Source organism: Dermochelys coriacea, chromosome 5 (genome assembly GCF_009764565.3).
Source record: "Dermochelys coriacea isolate rDerCor1 chromosome 5, rDerCor1.pri.v4, whole genome shotgun sequence".
In the NCBI taxonomy this organism is placed as follows: domain Eukaryota; kingdom Metazoa; phylum Chordata; order Testudines; family Dermochelyidae; genus Dermochelys; species Dermochelys coriacea.
The window spans coordinates 87,025,225-87,044,819 of NC_050072.1; the positions used below are offsets into that span (position 1 = coordinate 87,025,225).

A 19,595-nucleotide genomic window follows, 5' to 3' on the forward strand; every position below is an offset into this window, starting at 1 on the left:
TGTAGACACACCCTTTGATTGTGAGCTCTTTGGAGCAACAGCTGTCCTTTCTGAATGTTTGGAAAATGACCAGTATATAGTAGGCACTAATTTATCATAAATAAAGAATAAGACATGCACAGGCGCTGACTTCTGCTCATGCCGGTGGATGCTCGACCCCGCTCTGCCCTGGCCCCGCCCTGATTCCACCCCTGCCCCACCTCCTCCCACCCCTGCCTCACCCCCATTCCAACCCCTTTCCCAGAGTCCCTGCCCCAGACCGCCTCCTCCCCTGAGCGCACCACGTTCCTGCTCCTCCCACTCCCTTCCGGAGCTTGCTATGCTGCCAAAAAGCTGTTTGGCAGTGGCAAGCACTGGGATGTAGGCGGAGGAGCGGGGACGCAGCGTGCTCAGGGGAGGAGGCAGAGGTGGAACTGAGGTGAATTGGGGTGGGGGGAGGGGAGCTTGGCTGCCAGTGGGTGCAGAGCACCCACTAATTTTTCCCTGTGGGTGCTCCAACCCCAGAACACCAACAGAGTCAGCGCCTATGAAGACATGAAAGGAGCAGAAATTGGGAAGGAGGGACTTACAGATCCAGTGTGGTGTGGGTAGGGGTACTGTGGAGACTGGGTGCTGGGGACCAATGATATGAGTCTCCTTCAGTTCCAGTCATTGAGGAATGGGCATTGGGCAGAGGAAAGACACAGATCAGTTTTAATGGCTTGCAAGATTTGTGGAGAAGGCAAATATTATATATCAGGAAGTCAGTTCAGGCTTCCCACCAGCAGGCAACCGCTCAGATCTCCTCCCTTCAAGTAAAGCCATTACCTTGAAAGGCCTTACAGGACTGGAGGGAGGAAGCAGTTGAATACACAGTAAATAACTTGCTTTTCAAGCCAACCCTGTTTGTCAAATTTGTCCTAAAATTTTAAGTCATCTCCATGCTGGATAAAACTGGGTGAAATAATCTGTTGCAACCAGGCTGGAGGCAAGAGATTCTGAGCATGACTTCATCATAGATATGGGAGAGATTCTTGGATAGATTTGTGCCTGGATTGCCATAAAGCACATGAATTTGTTGCTGCCTGCAGTACTGTTCTGGAAAGGATTGGATGTGGAGAGCCTTGATTAGCAGGTCTAGGTTAGCAGAAAGAGCAGACAAAGGAAAGAAAATGCTGTGATCCACTCATTACCAGGAATTAGGAACCAGGGAGAGAGCAGTTATATGAAGATCTAGAGACACCCTACACTTTAAATGTCCAAAACCAGGAACCTAAACTCTAAGTGGTAGGTGAAAGCATCCTTTATAGTAAGCTATCAAAATGAAATATTTCATCTAATAGCAAATATATGTAGATACTGCTACATGACAGAGAGGAATCTGGATCCTACAAAAGAGGAGAAGCAGAGTAGAATGTTACAGGAAAAACAGACCATTAATCTTTCAGAAGAACAGCAGGATGTCTTGGAATTTGGTAGCTAAGGGACATAACAGCTGGCTAAGTTATGTAGAGACATATTACAATGCCTGTGTAGATCTAACACTTTCCCACAGAGTGTAATTTGATGGTTAATATGTTTTCTGTCTTACCTCTTGCACATTTACAGTAGGGACAGTGTAGCGGGGTGGTTACCCACTCCTGCACTGTGGGGCTTAAAAGCCAGTCCTGGGAGACAGCTAGGGCTGAGGGCAAGAAAAGCTAGGCTGATTGGGGAAATGGCCACAGCTGGGCCTGTAAAGGGGCTGCTAGGCTGAAGCTTAGCCAGTCTTTCTTTGCATTCAGAGAGGGAAGGGCCTGGCTGCATGGACCTAGGAAGTACCTAGATTGGAGCAGGGCTGAGGGGGAAAGGCTGGGGAGCTCTAGCCTGGAAACCCCCAGGCTGTGAGACCTAGATTAGGGCCTAATAGGTACTGGGGTTGCAAGGGGCCAGCCCACGGGTAGACAGAGGCAGTAGGTCCAACCCCTTTGCTTGTGATACACTGCAGTCTGCCCAGGTAGTGGGGATAAGTGAGGACTGGCAGTAGCCAAGACAGAGGTGAAGTTGGTATAGTAGGTGGGGAGACCCTGAGACTGAGGGGTTGCTGCCGGAGGGGCAGCACCCCAGACAAATGGTACTGGGTCCGGGAGGGACATAAGGGTGGGTGACAGGTGGATCACCAGAGGGTGCTCTGGAGGCTGCTGAGCTAATTCCCAAGGATGACCAGCAGGAGGCACTGCTGGGTGAGTCTGGCTCTATTACAGACAAATTCACTTCTTTGAGGATGGGGTTGGGATGCAAAACAGGTGCCTACATGTCACGGTGATAAAACCATATATAGAAAAGCTCATCCCTTACATCTTCACAAGCAGCAACAATGGAGGGGGGATTTGCTTTGCAAAGGCAGGCAGCAGTGCAAATGCTATCCTCATCAGTTCTGCCAGAGAAAAACAGCTTTAAATTACTGTTGGGGCAGTACAAGAGCTCCTCTGCAGGAAACTGCTTAGGAGAGATAATGAATCCATGCAACTCTCAACTGATCTGTCCCTGCTCTCTGCTGTAGTGGCAATTTCCAATTTCAGGGTAATGTTAGTTCCTGAGAGGTGCTGTGCCCCAGCTCCAAGTGGACTTTCTATTTTCAGGGGCCTGCAGCCTGGTGAATCTGGCCCAAGATGTTTTGTGAACTTGCCCATTTCCATTCTTGAAAGTAAAAGAAATGATGCAGTCTCCATTTCTGCTTTATTACCAGCTAAGATTTTTATAGCTGGGAAAATAAAGTAAGGGAGGGGTCAGCTCTGCAGGTTAATCCCCATTCCCTTTTCTATCCTGCAACTATCCATTTAAAAAAAGATGAGGTTTTTCCCCATGTAGGTACTTTCTAGACTGTAATCAAGTCACCTCTTAACCTTCTCTTTGTTAAACTAACTAGACTGAGCTCTTTGAGCCTATTATTATAAGGCATGTTTTCTAATCCTTTAATCGTTCTTGGGGCTCTCCTCTGAACCCTCTCTAATTTATCAACACCTGAGTTGTGCAAGTTGAGCCTAATTAGCATCAAAAGATGTTTTAACTCTTGTGTCCCCATACTTTGCTAATATGTAATTGCTAAAGAAATAAATTCCATCTATGAACATGCAGCCACTTTTTCACCATATTTTTTATAAATACAGAAACTCACCTGCTGTTGATATCTGAACTGCTTTTTGTAAGCCTCCTTTTCTTGTTGGAAATCAATTGTGGCCTGATCTAATTCAGCTTTCTCACTGTAAAGTAAATGGGAGTGGGGGAGGGAGAAGGGATATGTTTAGTAAAAATAAACAAGTCATGAGTTACCAAATTAAAAAGGCCTGTTTTCCAAAGATGTTGGTGGCTTCAGTTGTTTTTAAAACACGATATGCCATTTTAAATATATATTTCAAATGTAGATGGGATTATTTGATCTGTGCTGAATAACAGGTATTAGAAATCTGTGGTTTAGGAGGGCACACTTCTAGAGCGGCCCCTAAACATGCCCAGTTTCCCTCCTAACCACACAAATTTCCAAGTGGAAATCTGCCCAGGAATTAATTTTGCTCCAAACTTCCTTCCTTCACTCCTTTTATCCGCTGGGGTGGAGGTATGTGGGGAGACTGCAGACTCTGGGGAGGAGAAGCAATAGCAGAAAAACAGCTCTTAAGGAATCATACTACACAGAGCTGAGGATCCAGGATACTCCAGCGAGGGTTTTATCTTTCCATGCTACAACACAAGATCCACAGGATTGCAGCCTGTTTTCTCTGAGGAACCCTAAATGAGGCCTCAGTAGGCCTCATTCAATTGTCAGGTTAGAGACCCCTTACCCTTGACGCAAAAAGAGAAAGAAAATGCCTTAACATGAACATGGTGGAGTTTCTAGCAGGATAAGTTTCAAAAATGTGAATTTAGGCATTTTCCCCAAGTCTCATGGCAATATTCTCACGCGACCTTGCTGATGTAGGCCCCAAGTCTGCATGTGCTTAACTTTACTATTTTGAATAGCCCTTTATCTTCAGTAGGCCTACTAACGGTACAGTTAAATTAATCACGTGCATAAATGTTTGCAGGATTAGAATCTAAAGCCTCAGTTCCATAATGAACTCTATGCAAGTGTGTAGCGAGGTGGTGTGGTCCCCCACCGCCTCGGAGAGGGACGAGCCCCTCTGGACACCAAAGTGGGCAGAGCCAGCGCGTCCTGCAGCCACCCCCAAGAGGTCAGGGCGCAGGACAAGAAGTATAAAAGCCCAAGCCCAGAGCTCACTGGAGAAGCAGCCACTGGAGAGGCCAGATGCCTGCGGCCTAGCTCCCGGTTGGGAGACCCCGGCAACTGTCGTTGGACCCGAAGACTGGCCCGCCGAACCAACGCCTGACGCTGACCAGAGCCCGGAGGAGCTGCCAAGCCTACCCCTTGCCAGTTACCCAGAGGAGCCCTGGGAATTGACCCCCCCAGAGACACCGTCTGGACCCAGGTATCTCTAGAGGGGGAGTTAGGAAGTGGCCTGGGGGCAGCTGACCCTAGTCTGGCTGCAGCACTTTCAGAGCCTATGTCAGTCTGTTGCAGCCAGGATCCCCACTGACTCAGCAACCGACCTTCTGCCCTCTGAGCTGAGAGCCTTGCCTTGTCCTTTACCTGCCTTTGCTCAGCCCCTGCCCATTGACACTCTGCTTCCCCGCCCTGACCCAGGACCTGGACCTGCTAATTATATAACTGTTTGCTTAGTTCCTGTCTGAGGACCTGAGCCCTTGACTCACTATTGCTGCTGACCACGGGCCGGGTGCGAATAACTGTCTGTGTTTGCCTCTACTGCTGTCGCGGCGAGAGACTCCTGCGGCCAGGCTAATTCCCCGTCAACAACTGGAAGGAAGTACCGAGGTGATGTGGACCCCTACCACCCCGGAGAGGGATGAGCCCTGGTCAAACCCCCTCTACAAGGTGGATCCTCATTAAAGTCAATGAAGCTCGTCACATGGGCTAGGGTCCAGCCACAAAGTCAACTGCAGGATCAAAGCTAGAGGCTTGAACTATAGCAGTCCCTTACAGGTTCTCTGACAATCACAAATACATCTATATTGTTGAGTAAAGTAGAATCTGTGCTTTTATATTCCTTGCTTGAACTCCTTTAAAAAAAAATCTTTTGTGTGCAGTAACAAAATAAATGTAGTGGGTACATTTATCCAAACTATCCAAACTCTTGACATATAGTGAGAAAGATTTAAATTTTTGCAAGAAGAGTAATCTATGTATTTCTATCTATCTGATGAAAGTTACTGTCATACTTCTGAGAAACTCTGCATTCCAAATGAAGACTCTTAACTCCAAAATGAACAAGAAAACTCTTTCGGTTCCAGTGCTTTTTCTGTCATCATTTTTATTTTTCCTAAAAAGATATTTTGAGAATATTAAAATAGCTATGAAGTGTAAACCAATTTTAATGGTACAGCATTTTTAAAAGCAGATTGTAGTTTTAAAACACATTTTTAACGTTACTTTTAACAATATTTTTATTTCTTTCTGTGACCTTGTTTAGAAAATGGGATGTTTAAGATATATTTATTGTTACATAAAAGCTGCTATAATCTTGTAAGGGATATATAGAACAGATATCCCTTGAATGATCAATACTTACTGATTCCTTCTGACCCTCAGAATTTAAAAAAAAGCTATCCACCTCAGTTTATTCCAAAATAGGATCCCCCTAAGAAGTAAAGACACTAAGAAAATGGTTCACATCATTTGAGACACTTTATCTAAGCACCCACAGATCAGCCTAGGATAGGAGTTCCTTTTGCCAAGAATAGAAACTAAAATGGCTAAGTGAGAGTATTGTCCTGGTGATTAACAAGAATCTTTCATAATTGGCATATAAATAAAGCCTCTTTCTCCCTCCCAACCTAACTAAAAAGAACACTAAGGGCTTGTCTACACTGGCACTTTATAGCGCTGCAACTTTCTTGCTCAGGGGTGTGAAAAAACACCTCCCTGAGCACAGCAAGTTTCAGCGCTGTAAAGTGCCCTTGTAGAGAGTGCAACAACTCTGGGAGCTGTTCTCCCAGTGCTGGTAACTACTCCCCTAGTGGAGGTGGGGTTTTTTTAGAGTTCTGGGAGAGCTCTCTCCCAGCGCTTTGCTGCGACTACACATACCACCTTAAAGCGCTGCCGCAGCTTTAAGTTACCAAGTTGTATGCAGTGATGTAGATGTGTTGGTCCACACCCCTGAATTTGCATAGTTAAGCCGACCTAACCTCTAGTGCAGACAGCACTAGGTCGACAGAAGAATTTGTCTGTTGAGCTAGCTACCGTCTCTCAAGGAGGTGAATTACCTACACCAATGGGAGAACCTCTCCCGTCGGTGTACGTAATGTCTACATTGAAGTGCTATAGTGGCACAGCTGTGTTGCTATAGCATTTCAAGTTACCAAGGAAGGGTGACTTCCTTCTTTCTTATGCAAAGTGACCCTCTGCCCATTTTGAGGGGACAAGGGTTGGGTGTGGAATCTGCAAGTTAAGCAAACCAGAAATATGGCTGTAAGATTGAAGGTTGAATTGGGCAAAATGCCTGTTACCAAGAAATACAATTCACATGTTTTAACCCCAAATTATAAACTATATATAATTTTCCTTGTAAATCAATTTATCAGAGATAATCTGTCTTGCATCCCAACTTGGAAATTGCACAATTTCTTTGCCTTATGAGTCAGATCTACATCCTTCTATATGTAAAAAATATCGCTTGTTCTATTGCAAGTCATAAATAATGTGAAATGATAGTGTATAATCCAAGAATGTTGGTTTTCATCATAAATAATTTTTACTTTCTCAAAGTAATAGGAATTGTCTGGCACAAGGAAGAAGGAATATTAAAAGATGTAAACCAAGGTAAACCTTTGAAATATAGAGAAATTCATAGGTTCTAAGGCCAAAAGGAACTAGTCTGACCTCCTGTATAGCACAGGCCACATAACTTCCCTAAAATAATTCCTGGAGCATATATTTTAGAAAGATATCCAATCTTGATTTAAAAATTGCCAGTGATGGAGATTCCATTGCAACTCTTGGTAAATTGTTCCAATGGTTAACTACTCTCTGTTAAAAATGCATGCTTTATTTCCAGTTTGAATTTGTCTTGCTTCAACTTCCAGTCACTGGATCGTCATAGACCTTTCTCTGCTACACTGAGAAGTCCATTATTAAATAGTTATTCCCCATGCAGGTACTTAAAGGCTGTAACCAAGTCACCCCTTAACCTTCTCTTTGTTAAGCTAAAAAAGATCAAATTCCTTTAGTCTATTACTATAAAGCATGTTTTCCATTTATTTAGTCATTCTTGTGACTCTTCTCTGAGCCTTTTCTAATTTATCAATATCCTTCCTGAATTATGGGAACCCATAACTGGACACTATTACATCAGCAGTCTCACAAGTGCCAAATACAGTAGTAAATAAACTCTCTATTCTCTTTATTTGAGATTCCCCTCTTTTATGTATCCCAGGATTGCATTAGCTCTTTTGGACACAGTGTTATGCTGGGAGCTTGTATTCAGCTGATTATCCACCATAACCCCCAAATCTTTTTCAGAGTCGCTGTTTCCCAGGATAGTTTCCCATATGATAAGTATGGTCAATATTCTTTGTTTCCAGCTACATTAATTTACATTTAGCTGTATTAAAACACACATTATTTGCTCGTGCCCAGTTTACCAAGTGATCTAGATAGCTCTGTATCAATGACCTTTCTTCTTCATTATTAACCACCTCACCAACTTTTGTGTCATCTGCAAACTTTTATATTTTCTTCCCGTTCATTGATAAAAATATTAAATAGTATAGGGCCAAGAACTAATCCCTGCAGCACCACACTGGAAGCAGGCCAGCTCAATGACTATTCCCCATTTATAGTTACATTTTGAGACCTATCAGCCAGTTTTTAATCCATTGAATGTATGCCATGATGATTTTATATCGTTCTAGTTTTTTCATCAAAAATATTATGTGGCACCAAGTCACAATCCTTACAGAAATCTAAGTACATTATGTCAACACTATGACCTGTATCAACCAAACTTGTAATCTCATCAAAAAGATATCAAATTAATTTGACAGGAACTATTGCCCATAAACCAATGTTGATTTGCATTAACTACATTACCTTCCTTTAATTATTTATTAATCCAGTCCCATAACATCACTCCATTATCTTTCCTGGGATTGACATCAGGCTGACAGGTCCATAATTACCTGAGTCACCCTGTTTATCCTTTTAAAAAATTGACATAATATTAGGGTTTTTTTCCCATTCTCCTAGAACTTCCTCCGAGCTCAAAGACTTATTGAAAAGGAACATTAAAAGTCCACTGAGCTCCTCAGCCAGCTCTTGTAAAACTCTTGGATGCAAGTTATCTGGACTTGCTGATTTAAAAATGTGTAACTTTGGAGGCTTCGGTTTAACATCCTCTAGAGATACTAGTGGAATGGAAAGAGTGTTATGACCATATAATGAAACTGCATCATCTTTTTTCCCTTCAAATACAGAACAAAAATATTTATTGAGCACTTTTCCTTTTTTTGCTTTTTATGCATTATTATTGACAGTTCTTTCATTTCTATCTAATAATGAACCAATATCATTGTCAGGATTCTTTTTGTTCCTAATTGTGACAGGGTTGGGCCAGATGGATACAGGATAGAGGGCAGATATATTAGCCCCAGGTTGAGTAGGTCCCTTTTCCCTGGGTAAGGTAATGGGGAAGGTTCCAGAACAATCAGGAACTTTCTAGAAACAATTAAGACAGACAAGCTGATTAGAACAACTGCAGCCAATCAAGAAGCTGCTAGAATCAATTAAGGCAGGCTAATCAGGGCATCTGAGTTTAAAAAGGACCTCACTTCAGTTTGTGGGGTGCATGTGAGGAGCTGGGAGCAAGAGGAGCAAGAAGCTAAGCGTGAGAATGGGTACTGTTGGAGGACAAGCATTATCAGACACCAGGAGGAAGGTCCTATGGTGAGGATAAAGAAAGTGTTGGGAGGAGGCCATCGGAAAGTAGCCCAGGGAGCTGTAGCTGTTACACAGCTGTTCCAGGAGGCACTCTAGACAGCTGCAGTCCACAGGGCCCTGGGCTGGAACCTGGAGTAGAGGGCGGGCCTGGGTTCCCCCCAAACTTCCCAACTCCTGGTCAGACGCTCCTGACCTGGACTGTGGGTTCATGAAAACGGCCAAACTGAGGGCGGCCATGAATCTCCAAGGCAAGCAAATCCGCTAATAAGTGCAAGATCCACCAAGGTAGAGGAGGAACTTTGTCACATAATATATTTTTAAAACTCCTTATTGTCCTTGTCTGTTGACAATACATTTCTCCTTGTGTTCTTTGCTTTCCTTATCAATTTTCTACAATTCCGAACTTCTGATTTATATTCATTACTATGAACTCCCCCTTTTTCCCATTAATTATATATTATTTTTATAGCGGTCTTCACTTCCCTTCTAAACCAGGTGGTTGCTGTTTTTTGTTTTGTTTTTAAATCAGGACAGCCTTCTTCCTCAGTTGTGGGATTGTGGCTTTTTGGGCATCTAGTAAGGCATTCTTAAAGGATGTGAATTATCATGCACATTTTTCTGATTAAATTCTTTCTACCAGCTGAGTTAGCTCAGCTGTATTAAAGCACCATAGATATATATATTTCTGGTCTGGACTTTATTCTGTTTGCACATTATAAATATGATCAACTCATGGTCACTTGTACACTCAGCTATCAATAACTTTTAGTTCTGTGGTCTTTTTCCCTTTATGTTAGGACAAGGCCTAATATAGAATTCCCCAATTACAGAATATTGGCTGTAACACTTTTTGAGTTAGGAAACTGTCATCTATAATGTTTAGAAATTCCAAGGATTGCTTAAAAGAGGTGGGGAGAAGAAGGAATTGTAATTAATAGTAGGGACTAATAATGAAGAACAAACCTTGAAATGAATTGAACTTAAAAAGCCTCCGATAGGAAAAGGATTACAAAAAATTGTTATACACCAGTGCCATCTACTGGTACCAATGAAAGCAGCAGAGAAACTAAGAGCTGAAATCTGAGCACCTACTTGGCATGTGTTAGGAATTAGAGGGTGGCCCCTTCCAATTAATCCTGAAACTAGGGTATATAAACTGAGGTCACCATGTGCTCAAGAGAGTTGACTGAACCTAACAAGAAGCTTCGGAATCCTAAATGTGACCTACGACCAGACCAAACCAGATCAGCCTTGTGGAAATGACCCTCCCCCATCCCAGGGCTAAAGGAACAAAAAGAGGTGAGATTTCAATTCAGAGACTGTATTACTCCTATTTCTTTAACATAAATAACTGTATATAATATTGCTGAGCCTACACTGTCTAATGGCTTCTTTCAAGAAACCATATGTTTAATTTTAACTCCTCTATAAACCAAGTGAGATTGAAAACAATAACTTTAAGCAATTGCTTTTAATATTCTAAACTTGTCCTTTTCGGACCAATCCATTTGTACCATACTACCCACACTCTTCAAAGTGCCTTAAAGACAAGTGTATCCTTGGAAGTGTGATAAATGTGTTTAGGTATTAAATAATTGATAAGTAAGCATAATAAGAAATCTTGGTCATTGTTCCTCAATATAACTGCTGAGCCTCAACTCTACTCGGTGATATTTTTTTGCAAGACTGTATTGTGTGCGTAGTACACACCTAGAATACTGGTTGTGTCTACATTTGAGTGGTCAACTGTTGATTGTATACTAATGAGGTTCTGGGTGAATTAATAAATTGTTGGTTGGCTAAGAATAAGCAAGTGTGAAGTGTCCTGATTTAAGGACCACTGTTCAAGTTAAAAATTGACCTGGAAAGAACCCATTATTAAAACTGGTAAGCTAACAATTAAACAATGGGGCATTCCAATAAATTTCCAGTTTTTCAAAGATTTTACTGTTTCAAGTTTTTTAATACAAGTGAAAATTAAGACAAAACATTTCAAATGACCTGAAAATGAACTTTTCAAAATGTTTCCTGGGAGATTTCAAATTTTTTTTTACTCTATTTCAAAACAGAAAAATTTCAGAATTTCCCATGAAACAGGAAGTCAGGTTCCTGCCCAACTTTACTTAAAACACTGGAAATTGAGGGCAGCTTTGCGTACATTGTCATCCCCGGTAGAGCTCAAACACAAGGAACAACTATAAGACGTTTTAGCAAAAGTTTCCTACTGAAAGACCTTGTTCAGTGGAATAATCTCAAGGTAATGAATTTCACTGGAGCAGATCCAGTTTAGACTGGGAACTGTGGGCTTAATTGTGCACTGCTGCAACAGGGCTCCTGGAAGCACTTTGTTTTAAACAGATACTGTCAGAGCTGGCCAGGAAACCAAATTTTAGTTCTGCAAAAAATTTTGTATTTTAAAAAATATTTTTCATCCCAAATGGGAGTGAAAAGCCAACTACTCAAAAGTTTTCACAGAGCTGAAATCCCACAGTATTTCATTTTGCAAATGGAGCTATGGAGGCTGGAAAACACTCATTGACATTGACACGATCCTTGTCAGTTTCATACTAGTCACTGCTGAATTGTAACCGTGAAATAGACCAGATTTATTGTCGGGTGAACAAGAGACTAGTCACTTTTACACCTGTTATTCAGTGGTGAGCAGCCGTGAGATGAACAAGAATCAAGTCCCTTGTTTCAAGCTCTCACAGCTCCCCAATTCCTTCTCTGCCTGGGGAGCTCTTTTGTCCCTCTCCAACCTGTGGGCCCATCTAGTAAGAAACACCCCACCAGGTCTTTTCCCGGCACCAGTCCCTGGGCTCAAATTCCTCTTTCCTTTGGGATAAGGTCACCAGAGCCCTCCTTCTTGGGGCTATGCCAGAACTGTCAGGCTCCCCAAACCCATCATCATGCAGTCCTACCCAAGGTAACCTCTCTAGGTTCCTCCTAACTGACCTAACTGCACTACTTTTTAATCTACATCAGATGATCACGTGCCTCAGGCACCGGTGTCCTATTCCCAGTTTGGTCTCGTGATCCTCCCCAAAAATACCTTTTCTTAAAGGGGCCATGACTTGGAACAGAGTTGGCTGGCCCTGGGTCCCCATTGCTCTTAAAAGGAACAGACTCTCTACGTAGACACCTCTCTACCTGCCCTTTCTCTCTTCCGGTGCATTCCTACACAATCAAACCATACTTTACACAGGGCTGTTATAAGAAATCCCTGTTTGTATTATATTAACAAGGAATTAGCAGATGGGTCAGAGTTAAGGTTTCCAACTTTAATCCTGCATTTCCTCTCTTCTGGAGATCTGATTTCCCAGTTTCAGCACGGCATTTATGCTAGTTTTGTGTGCACAATTTCCTTGTGGCTTTATTTTGAAAGAAAAAAAAAATATTGGCAATGGGATATGTAATATAATCTTGAACTATTTGGCTTGATGTCTACTGAACCTGGCTGCACTTGAACAAGGCCTCTCAAAACTAGCAGGGAGCTGCTGAACCTCAGCAACCAGTACCTGCCCAGACACACACAGCAATAGCAGCTCATTCACAGAAGCCCAGTAGCTGTGTTATAAATCCAATGGCAATTTGAGCACTACAACTCAGAGGGAAGAGAAGCAAGTAAGCCTCCCCTGGGCCCTTTCCCAACACAATTATCACTCATTTCTGTACAGTGATTCTGGCTAGGATAGCAGGAATCAAAAAACCATGGGAAAGACTTTTTGTGTGCTATTTCTAGCCAGGCTAAAGCTGTAGTAAATACTGGAAATCCTGCCAGAGCTTGATCTTTCAAGGTTTTCAGACCAAAAAGATTTTAGAAAAGCTTCAGATCAGCATCAAACTTTATGCTGTTGATCTGAACTTCCAAACTTTGTGTGGTTCACCCATTGCTACAGAAAAGTCTAAAAGGAAATTAAACATCCAAAAGAAATAAGCTCTAAACAACACTGAAAACAAAAACAAAAGGTAGGTAACACGGAAATTAGTGCAAAGACAAAAGGCCCTTCAACTAATTATCTCTGTGTGGGATGGTACATAGCCTAAGAACTGAGGGTGGTTATCCCACCTCTAGGAAGAAGGAGGGGGGAATTGGGTAATATTCCCCTCATCTTTACCACATGAAGGGCACTCTGTGTGCACAGGACTGGAGAAAGGAACAGAGAATAGGTGGACCTGGGTGGATCCCCCTCCCCCAGTATAGCCCTGCAAAGATTACTTAGAAAATACGAATTGGGGCTGTATTATCTTTTTCCCAGGGGCAGCTGCAGGCAAGTCCCTGATAACATAGCTACAGTGGTGGTGTGCTGCCAGGGATGGGGCACAGGATTCCACTGGGGGCTCAAGCAGCTGTGGAGGTACAGGTTATCCACATGGATGACTCTGATGTCTCACAGATCCCCAGGAATCCTTCAGATTTGTGTGTGAGTCCTGCAACCTGTACCAGAGGGAAGGATCTCTGCAAGAGGATCCGTAGAGAAATTTCCTCCCTCTGAGTCCCTTTCTGTATTTTTTTTTCTGCCAGAGGGGACAATCGGGCTCATGAGAACTAGAACTAAGCCAAGTAGTAACTCTTGCATGTTTCTCTGTAAGTTGCTTGAAATACTTTGACAGGTTTCAGAGTAGCAGCCGTGTTAGTCTGTATTCGCAAAAAGAAAAGGAGTACTTGTGGCACCTTAGAGACTAACAAATTTATTAGAGCATAAGCTTTCGTGAGTTACAGCTCACTTCATCGGATGCATTTGGTGGAAAAAAACCCACCAAATGCATCCGATGAAGTGAGCTGTAGCTCACGAAAGCTTATGCTCTAATAAATTTGTTAGTCTCTAAGGTGCCACAAGTACTCCTTTTCTTTTTAAAATACTTTGACATTCATGATATAATAACTAGCATCCACATTTTAAAATACATACTGTAGATTAAATTTTAAACAAATTGTGAGCAAACAGTACAGCAATTATGCCCTTTCAGGTTTCTGAATATCACATTACCTTTTTCGCAGCAGCCACAGCCATATGATGCATACTACTGTTTAATGATGATGAAGCTTGCAGCCCTTTATTTAAAAAGCCAAATCATCATGCTGAACTTTTACATTTGTAGACATGTCTATCTTATTTTTTGCTAGTAAAACATTGGGTCCCGTAATAATCCTTATCCTTGCCCCCTTTAAGAATTTTTTATCCCAGCCCTGTCTCCCACAAAACATATAAAGAACATTTCTAGAGACTCTAAGTAATACATACGTGTCTAGCTTTTGAAACTCCAAGTCAAGCAAGTCAAAGGCCCTTGTGATCATGTCCATTGCTTGGTTACGCACAGAAATGAAATCTCTGAGTTGAGCTGCCTGTGTAGAAAGTCATAAGGTAACACAGCTTGAGATACCATAAAGAATCACAGAAGAAGAGAAGGCATTTAATGATTATTAGCATCTCCCCTTAAACCTACAATGGTCTAAGTCATCTATGAGTTTTCCCATCAAGACCCACTGTTCTATCTACCAGTTTTTCCCTTGGTGATGATAAGAGATAGATTTCACTACAACACAGACCCATTTTGATCATTATTTCATAGGGCGATGCCAGTTGTGATTTTTGGTTTACTCTAGTCATTTATTTGCACATTTTTCCACCTTGTCTCTCCTCAGCAGTGATTTTTATCTTTTCTGTTCTAAACAACACATTTGTTTTGCTATGAATTTTCCTCATTTAACCCTGTTGAAAGCATTAGTTATTAAGTTCCAGTCTCTCCAGGAGAGTGGCCTGCACATGTTGGCTTCTACCACTGGTCTCAGAGACAGGGCTGAAATTCTTCTGAAGGATGGACTCAAATCATCTGCAGGGGGGATGGAATCCTACACTGAAATTATTAATAGTAATAAAATAATGCATCCATTCTGCAAATACTCTGTAGTATAATGTTTAGTAATTGAAATTAATTCCTTTACTGAGCAACGTATTTACTTAGCAATTAAATCAATAATTAAATATTTTACTACATAAGTTATTTATTTGCTAAGTAATGGTGTTATTGGGTAATCTGGGAAATCTTTATATGCAAGTGATTCAAGGAACATGTGACCCATTTAAATTGTTCCCGACAGCAAATAGTTTGTATAAGTAATTGTATTGTAGCAATAATTTTCAAATTATATCCTCAAAAGCAGGTTGCATATGGAGCTGGCATACTCAATTTTTTCATGTGATACCATTAGAAATACATAAAATAGACCTGAATGGCTTGTACCAAATTAAAAGAGTATATTAGCCCATCATTTGAAAATAACTGCTAAAATTACTATGCAAGATACAGTGAAAATAGAAGGAGCAATTTAGGCCCTAATTCAGCCATTCAGCCCTATTCAGCAAAGTATTTAAGCATGTATTTAAAAGCTTTATTGAACTGGGACCTTACAGATAATACCTCCCAAAATAACCCCAACTCAAAACCTTAGCACCACAAGAGATGACTCAGAGTGGAGGCCATTAACCTGATACACCTGTCAGGTGAGAAAGATGAGATACATTTTGTCCCCCCTGAGAACTTTCTCTCCAGTTTATTTAATTAATTAATGGATAGCTCAGTGGTTTGAGCATTGGCCTGTTAAATCCAGGGTTGTGAATTCAATCCTTGAGGGGGCCATTTAGGGATCTGGGGCAAAAATTGGGAATTGGTCCTGCTTTGAGCAGGGGGTTGGACTAGATGACCTCCTGAGGTCCCTTCCAACCCTGATATTCTATAATTCTATTCCTCCTGGAGATAGTCGAACACTTTAGCAGCTTCCGTCAAAAAAGAAAATGTTCAGTGTTTAACCCCCATTTCTGCTAAGTCAAAGGAGAAAGGAAGAGAAGCCTCTTTCAGAATTAACAAAATGATTAAAATAGGTTCTGGTTCTGTAGATTCTTTTTCTTACTTTCATGCTTAGTATAAAAAAGCCAGGCAGAAGCCCTTGGCCTTGCTGCACAGAAGGGAGAGTACTTTCTTCATTGCTTCTTCTCCCTCTCCTTACCGAATGTGGATGCTTCTTAGGGTTGCCATCCCTCCAGCATTGCCCTGGAGTCTCCAGGAATTAAAGATTAATCTTTAATCAAAGATCATGTCATGAGATGAAACCTCTAGGAATATGGCCAACCAAATTGGCAATCCTAATGCTTCTCTGCTGCAGCTCTGCATCATGGATGGAATACTGCTGAGTTTATGGTACAAGACAAAGAAGTAGAAGAGAGGAAGTGTTGCTTTCTGAAGCACCTCAAACTGCCTTGCAGACAACTAGGTGAAAGCAGTACAGCTGAGAGCTATATTGCTTCCCTCTGAGTCACCTCCACGACCGGATTTACCATGGTGCTACCGGTGCAATAGCGCCGGGCCCACTCGCCAAAGGGACCCCGGCCCGGCCCACTCTTCTCCACCCCTGTTCTCTCCTGAGGGGGCAGCAACAGAAGCTTTTTGATTTACATTGGATTTTTGAGGGGAAAAAAATCTATAAATATCTGCTTCAATTATCATTGGTAAATAAAATAACCAAACAATCATTCATTTTCTGATACAGCTGTAAAACTCATCTGAAAAGTTTTCAAAATAAATCACTGTTTAAAAATAGAGTGTGTACCTTCTAAAAATAAAACCTACATCTATCTCGATGTAGGTTTTATATCTATCTCTGAGCTGTGAAGAATATGTATTAAGGTCATAACAACCAACAAGAATGCACTTTTATGTAGAAAACCATGATTAAGTTGAGTCTTCCTGACCAAATCCACCCTGCATGCTATGCTCTTGCCCCTGGCCCCTTCACTCTCCAGGGGGCCTCTCAAATATGTTTGGTGCCAGGCCCACAAAAAGTTAATCTGGCCCTGCTCACCTCTGCAGCAGCTACTGAGCTGCCAGAGGGAGACCCCAGCCAATAACTGCAGAAATTATGTTGCGGGGGTGATGGGGGGAGAGCTAGGAGAAGCAGCAATGCAGCAGTCACCCCTGTAAGACAATTCCTGTTCTCAGTACAAATCCTTAAGGGCTGGTTCAAGAAAATCTCTGCCAGGGTCACCTCATGGAGTTTCCCTCCCTCTTGGGCATTCCAGTCAGAGTGTGTGTGTGAGAGAGATCTGGCCCTTAAAATGTTTATTTCTGTGACTTTTTTCCCTCCAAGTGGAAGGATCTATATAAAATCCACACTAAAAAAACAACCAACTAAACCCCCGAGCAAACAGGAATAATTTTTCTTCCACAAAGCCATTTTGTAATTACACAGAGGCACAATAAGGTACAACATCATGCCCAAGAGATTCAGGACACTTGCTTTAGCTTTGTTCCTCACAAGCTACCTGAGGAGTAATGTTGTACAGCATGAAGCACATCCTGTCATGTCTTACTGCTTAACTTTCAGGTGAATGCGCATTTCCTAAGTGTTCTGGATAAAACCACAGCTCCAATGTTACACAAAGAAACAAACCTCCTTAGATCTACTGAAACTGAGGTGAGATGCTTACTGGGATTGCAGGTGGGGACTCCATTCTGACAGGTAAAGACGATGCCATTAATTCATATTTCACTTTGGGTATTTTGGTGGGAGTAAACCTACACACACACACACACACACACACATACACAAAATCATGGTATTAATAAAGAGCCTGAAACTAAACACTTTTCTAAACAAATACAAATGGCTGCAAAGGAAATGAATTTTCTTTTTCTCTTGGTTGTTCTGGAAGTTATTTGAGGTCAGGTACTAGAATATTAATTTAGTTCAAGGGGACAAAGCTGTTAAGCACAGAGCTATTTGCTACAGTTGGCTGAATTAAATAATACATTTCCAAAACAGTAGCAATATTTGAGAATTCAATCTTTCAGCATTAGTGTAATCTTTGACTCTTCTATTTTTCTCTCCCCATATCCAGTATCTTCCTACTTGATATCCTCAATCTACTATTTCAGGTCCTCCCTCCTTAAGTCTTCAGGAGGTAAATGAATATTACTGGCATTCTTGCTGAGAAGACAGATAAGAGACTTTGCCCAGATGGAGACCAGGGTGGCAAAAGATGTTCTCTGAGAGTATGTCTACATTTCTGGCTTTCGGTGTCAAATCGCTAGTCATTGCTTCCAATGTCCCTATCATCCACGCTCAAATCCCTGAGATGTGTGTTCAAAGGTGTGTAGAAATGGAGTTGGCAAACCTGTCTGGGGGCCTGGGTAAGGCTGCACATTGATACATGACCCACCTCTCTATCTGGTCACTGTGTGGTGTGGTCATAGCTATGACATGGTGACCTGTCCTCGAGTCTACTTACTCTTTCACCGTCATTCACACAATTCCCTGTTCTTCTATGGAGAAGGATGTTATATTCTGGGAACAGGTTTGTTTATCCTGGGTGGAGGGCAGTACACAAGAAACTTTCGCCAGGCACCTTCCCTCTCTCCAGACCCCCTTGCTCCAGCTGCCACCACCACCATGTGGTATCCAAGATGGATGCCAAGCTGAGAAAAGTTTATTTTTAAACACTCTGTTATTGTTTATAGTGGGCAGAAGGAGGTACATAAGAGACTCCCATAGGGCATCCACCCTGTCCTCAGATTTCCCTCCTAACCTGGCTGACACCACATGGTATCCAACATGGATGCATGTGGTCCCACCACACTATGCTAGTTGTCCTGCACCAGAAATGTCGGTCTATACATGGAAAATAAGCACCAATTGTGGCATTCATTTGCTGTGTCCAGTCTGCTGTGAATGAATCCTCCTCCAAGTTCAGTTGCTTTCTTTGTCTCAGAAAGTGCTCCTGAAATGCCATCCAGTGTCTTGCCGAACATCTGCTCTGCTACATAAACCATTAATATGCAAACAGGAGCAGCTAAACAACTGGTCCCCAAGATCTTCCCGGGATGGATTGGACAGAAGTGAACAGCATTCACAACTTGCAAGTGCCTCACAAAAAATCAGCATTTAAAATGTAGCACGCTGAAAGCACCTCTGCACAGGGGTCTCCCACAAACCAGTACTATGGCTGCTCCAGATGGTGAGGACACTCAGGACTACAAAATGCCATGTAGCTACACTGTTGGTATGGACATGGCTACATGGGGTATGGTGTCTGTGCAGCTCTGCAGCGTGGACTGTGGTGGTGAGCTTAGCTAATACACGGATGCATGCATGCGAGCCAGGACTTGGGTACATGCCCAGTGTAGACATAGCCTCAGATACACCAGAGAAGGAGAGGAGTAAAGGCAGGCAGCCTTTGTATTAATGGTCCAGAATAATAGGACCCACATCTGAATGTCAGCCTATTCCTTTATCCCTATGAAATGCTGTTCTCTGGGTAGCAAGGGAATTGATTTACCTAGTTGGGCCGTCAGCCATTGTATTTGTCACTGAAATGTGGGCAATTATTAGTGATGAGCCAGATTAAAAAAATCAACTAATCACATATTTATGATGATTTATACACAGAAAATACTTTGTACTGCATGGAGAGGCCAGCTCAGTCAAAGGCAAAGCCAATATGAAAAACATCACAAATATTCAATCTTCCCTGCCTTTTCCCATAGAGGGAAATAAAGCAAAGAAACAAAAATATAAAGAATACCTGCTGCTTACTCCCTGGATTCCAAATTCTGAGAGAATCTCCTTCATTAC

The 19,595-nt window shown here is 42.1% G+C and overlaps 1 protein-coding gene across 1 annotated transcript in view; it reads right to left on the reverse strand.

Moving 5' to 3' along the window:
• LOC119855830 (acyl-CoA-binding domain-containing protein 6-like) overlaps positions 1-19,595 on the reverse strand; it is a 94,442-nt gene that overhangs the window by 12,044 nt on the left and 62,803 nt on the right. The window contains exons 14-17 of the mRNA XM_043515468.1: positions 19,546-19,594; positions 17,452-17,539; positions 14,212-14,312; positions 3,137-3,221 (exon numbers count right to left, since the gene is read on the reverse strand). Coding sequence (XP_043371403.1) covers positions 3,137-3,221; positions 14,212-14,312; positions 17,452-17,539; positions 19,546-19,594 — 323 coding nt within the window. The remainder of the gene's footprint in view (positions 1-3,136; positions 3,222-14,211; positions 14,313-17,451; positions 17,540-19,545; position 19,595) is intronic.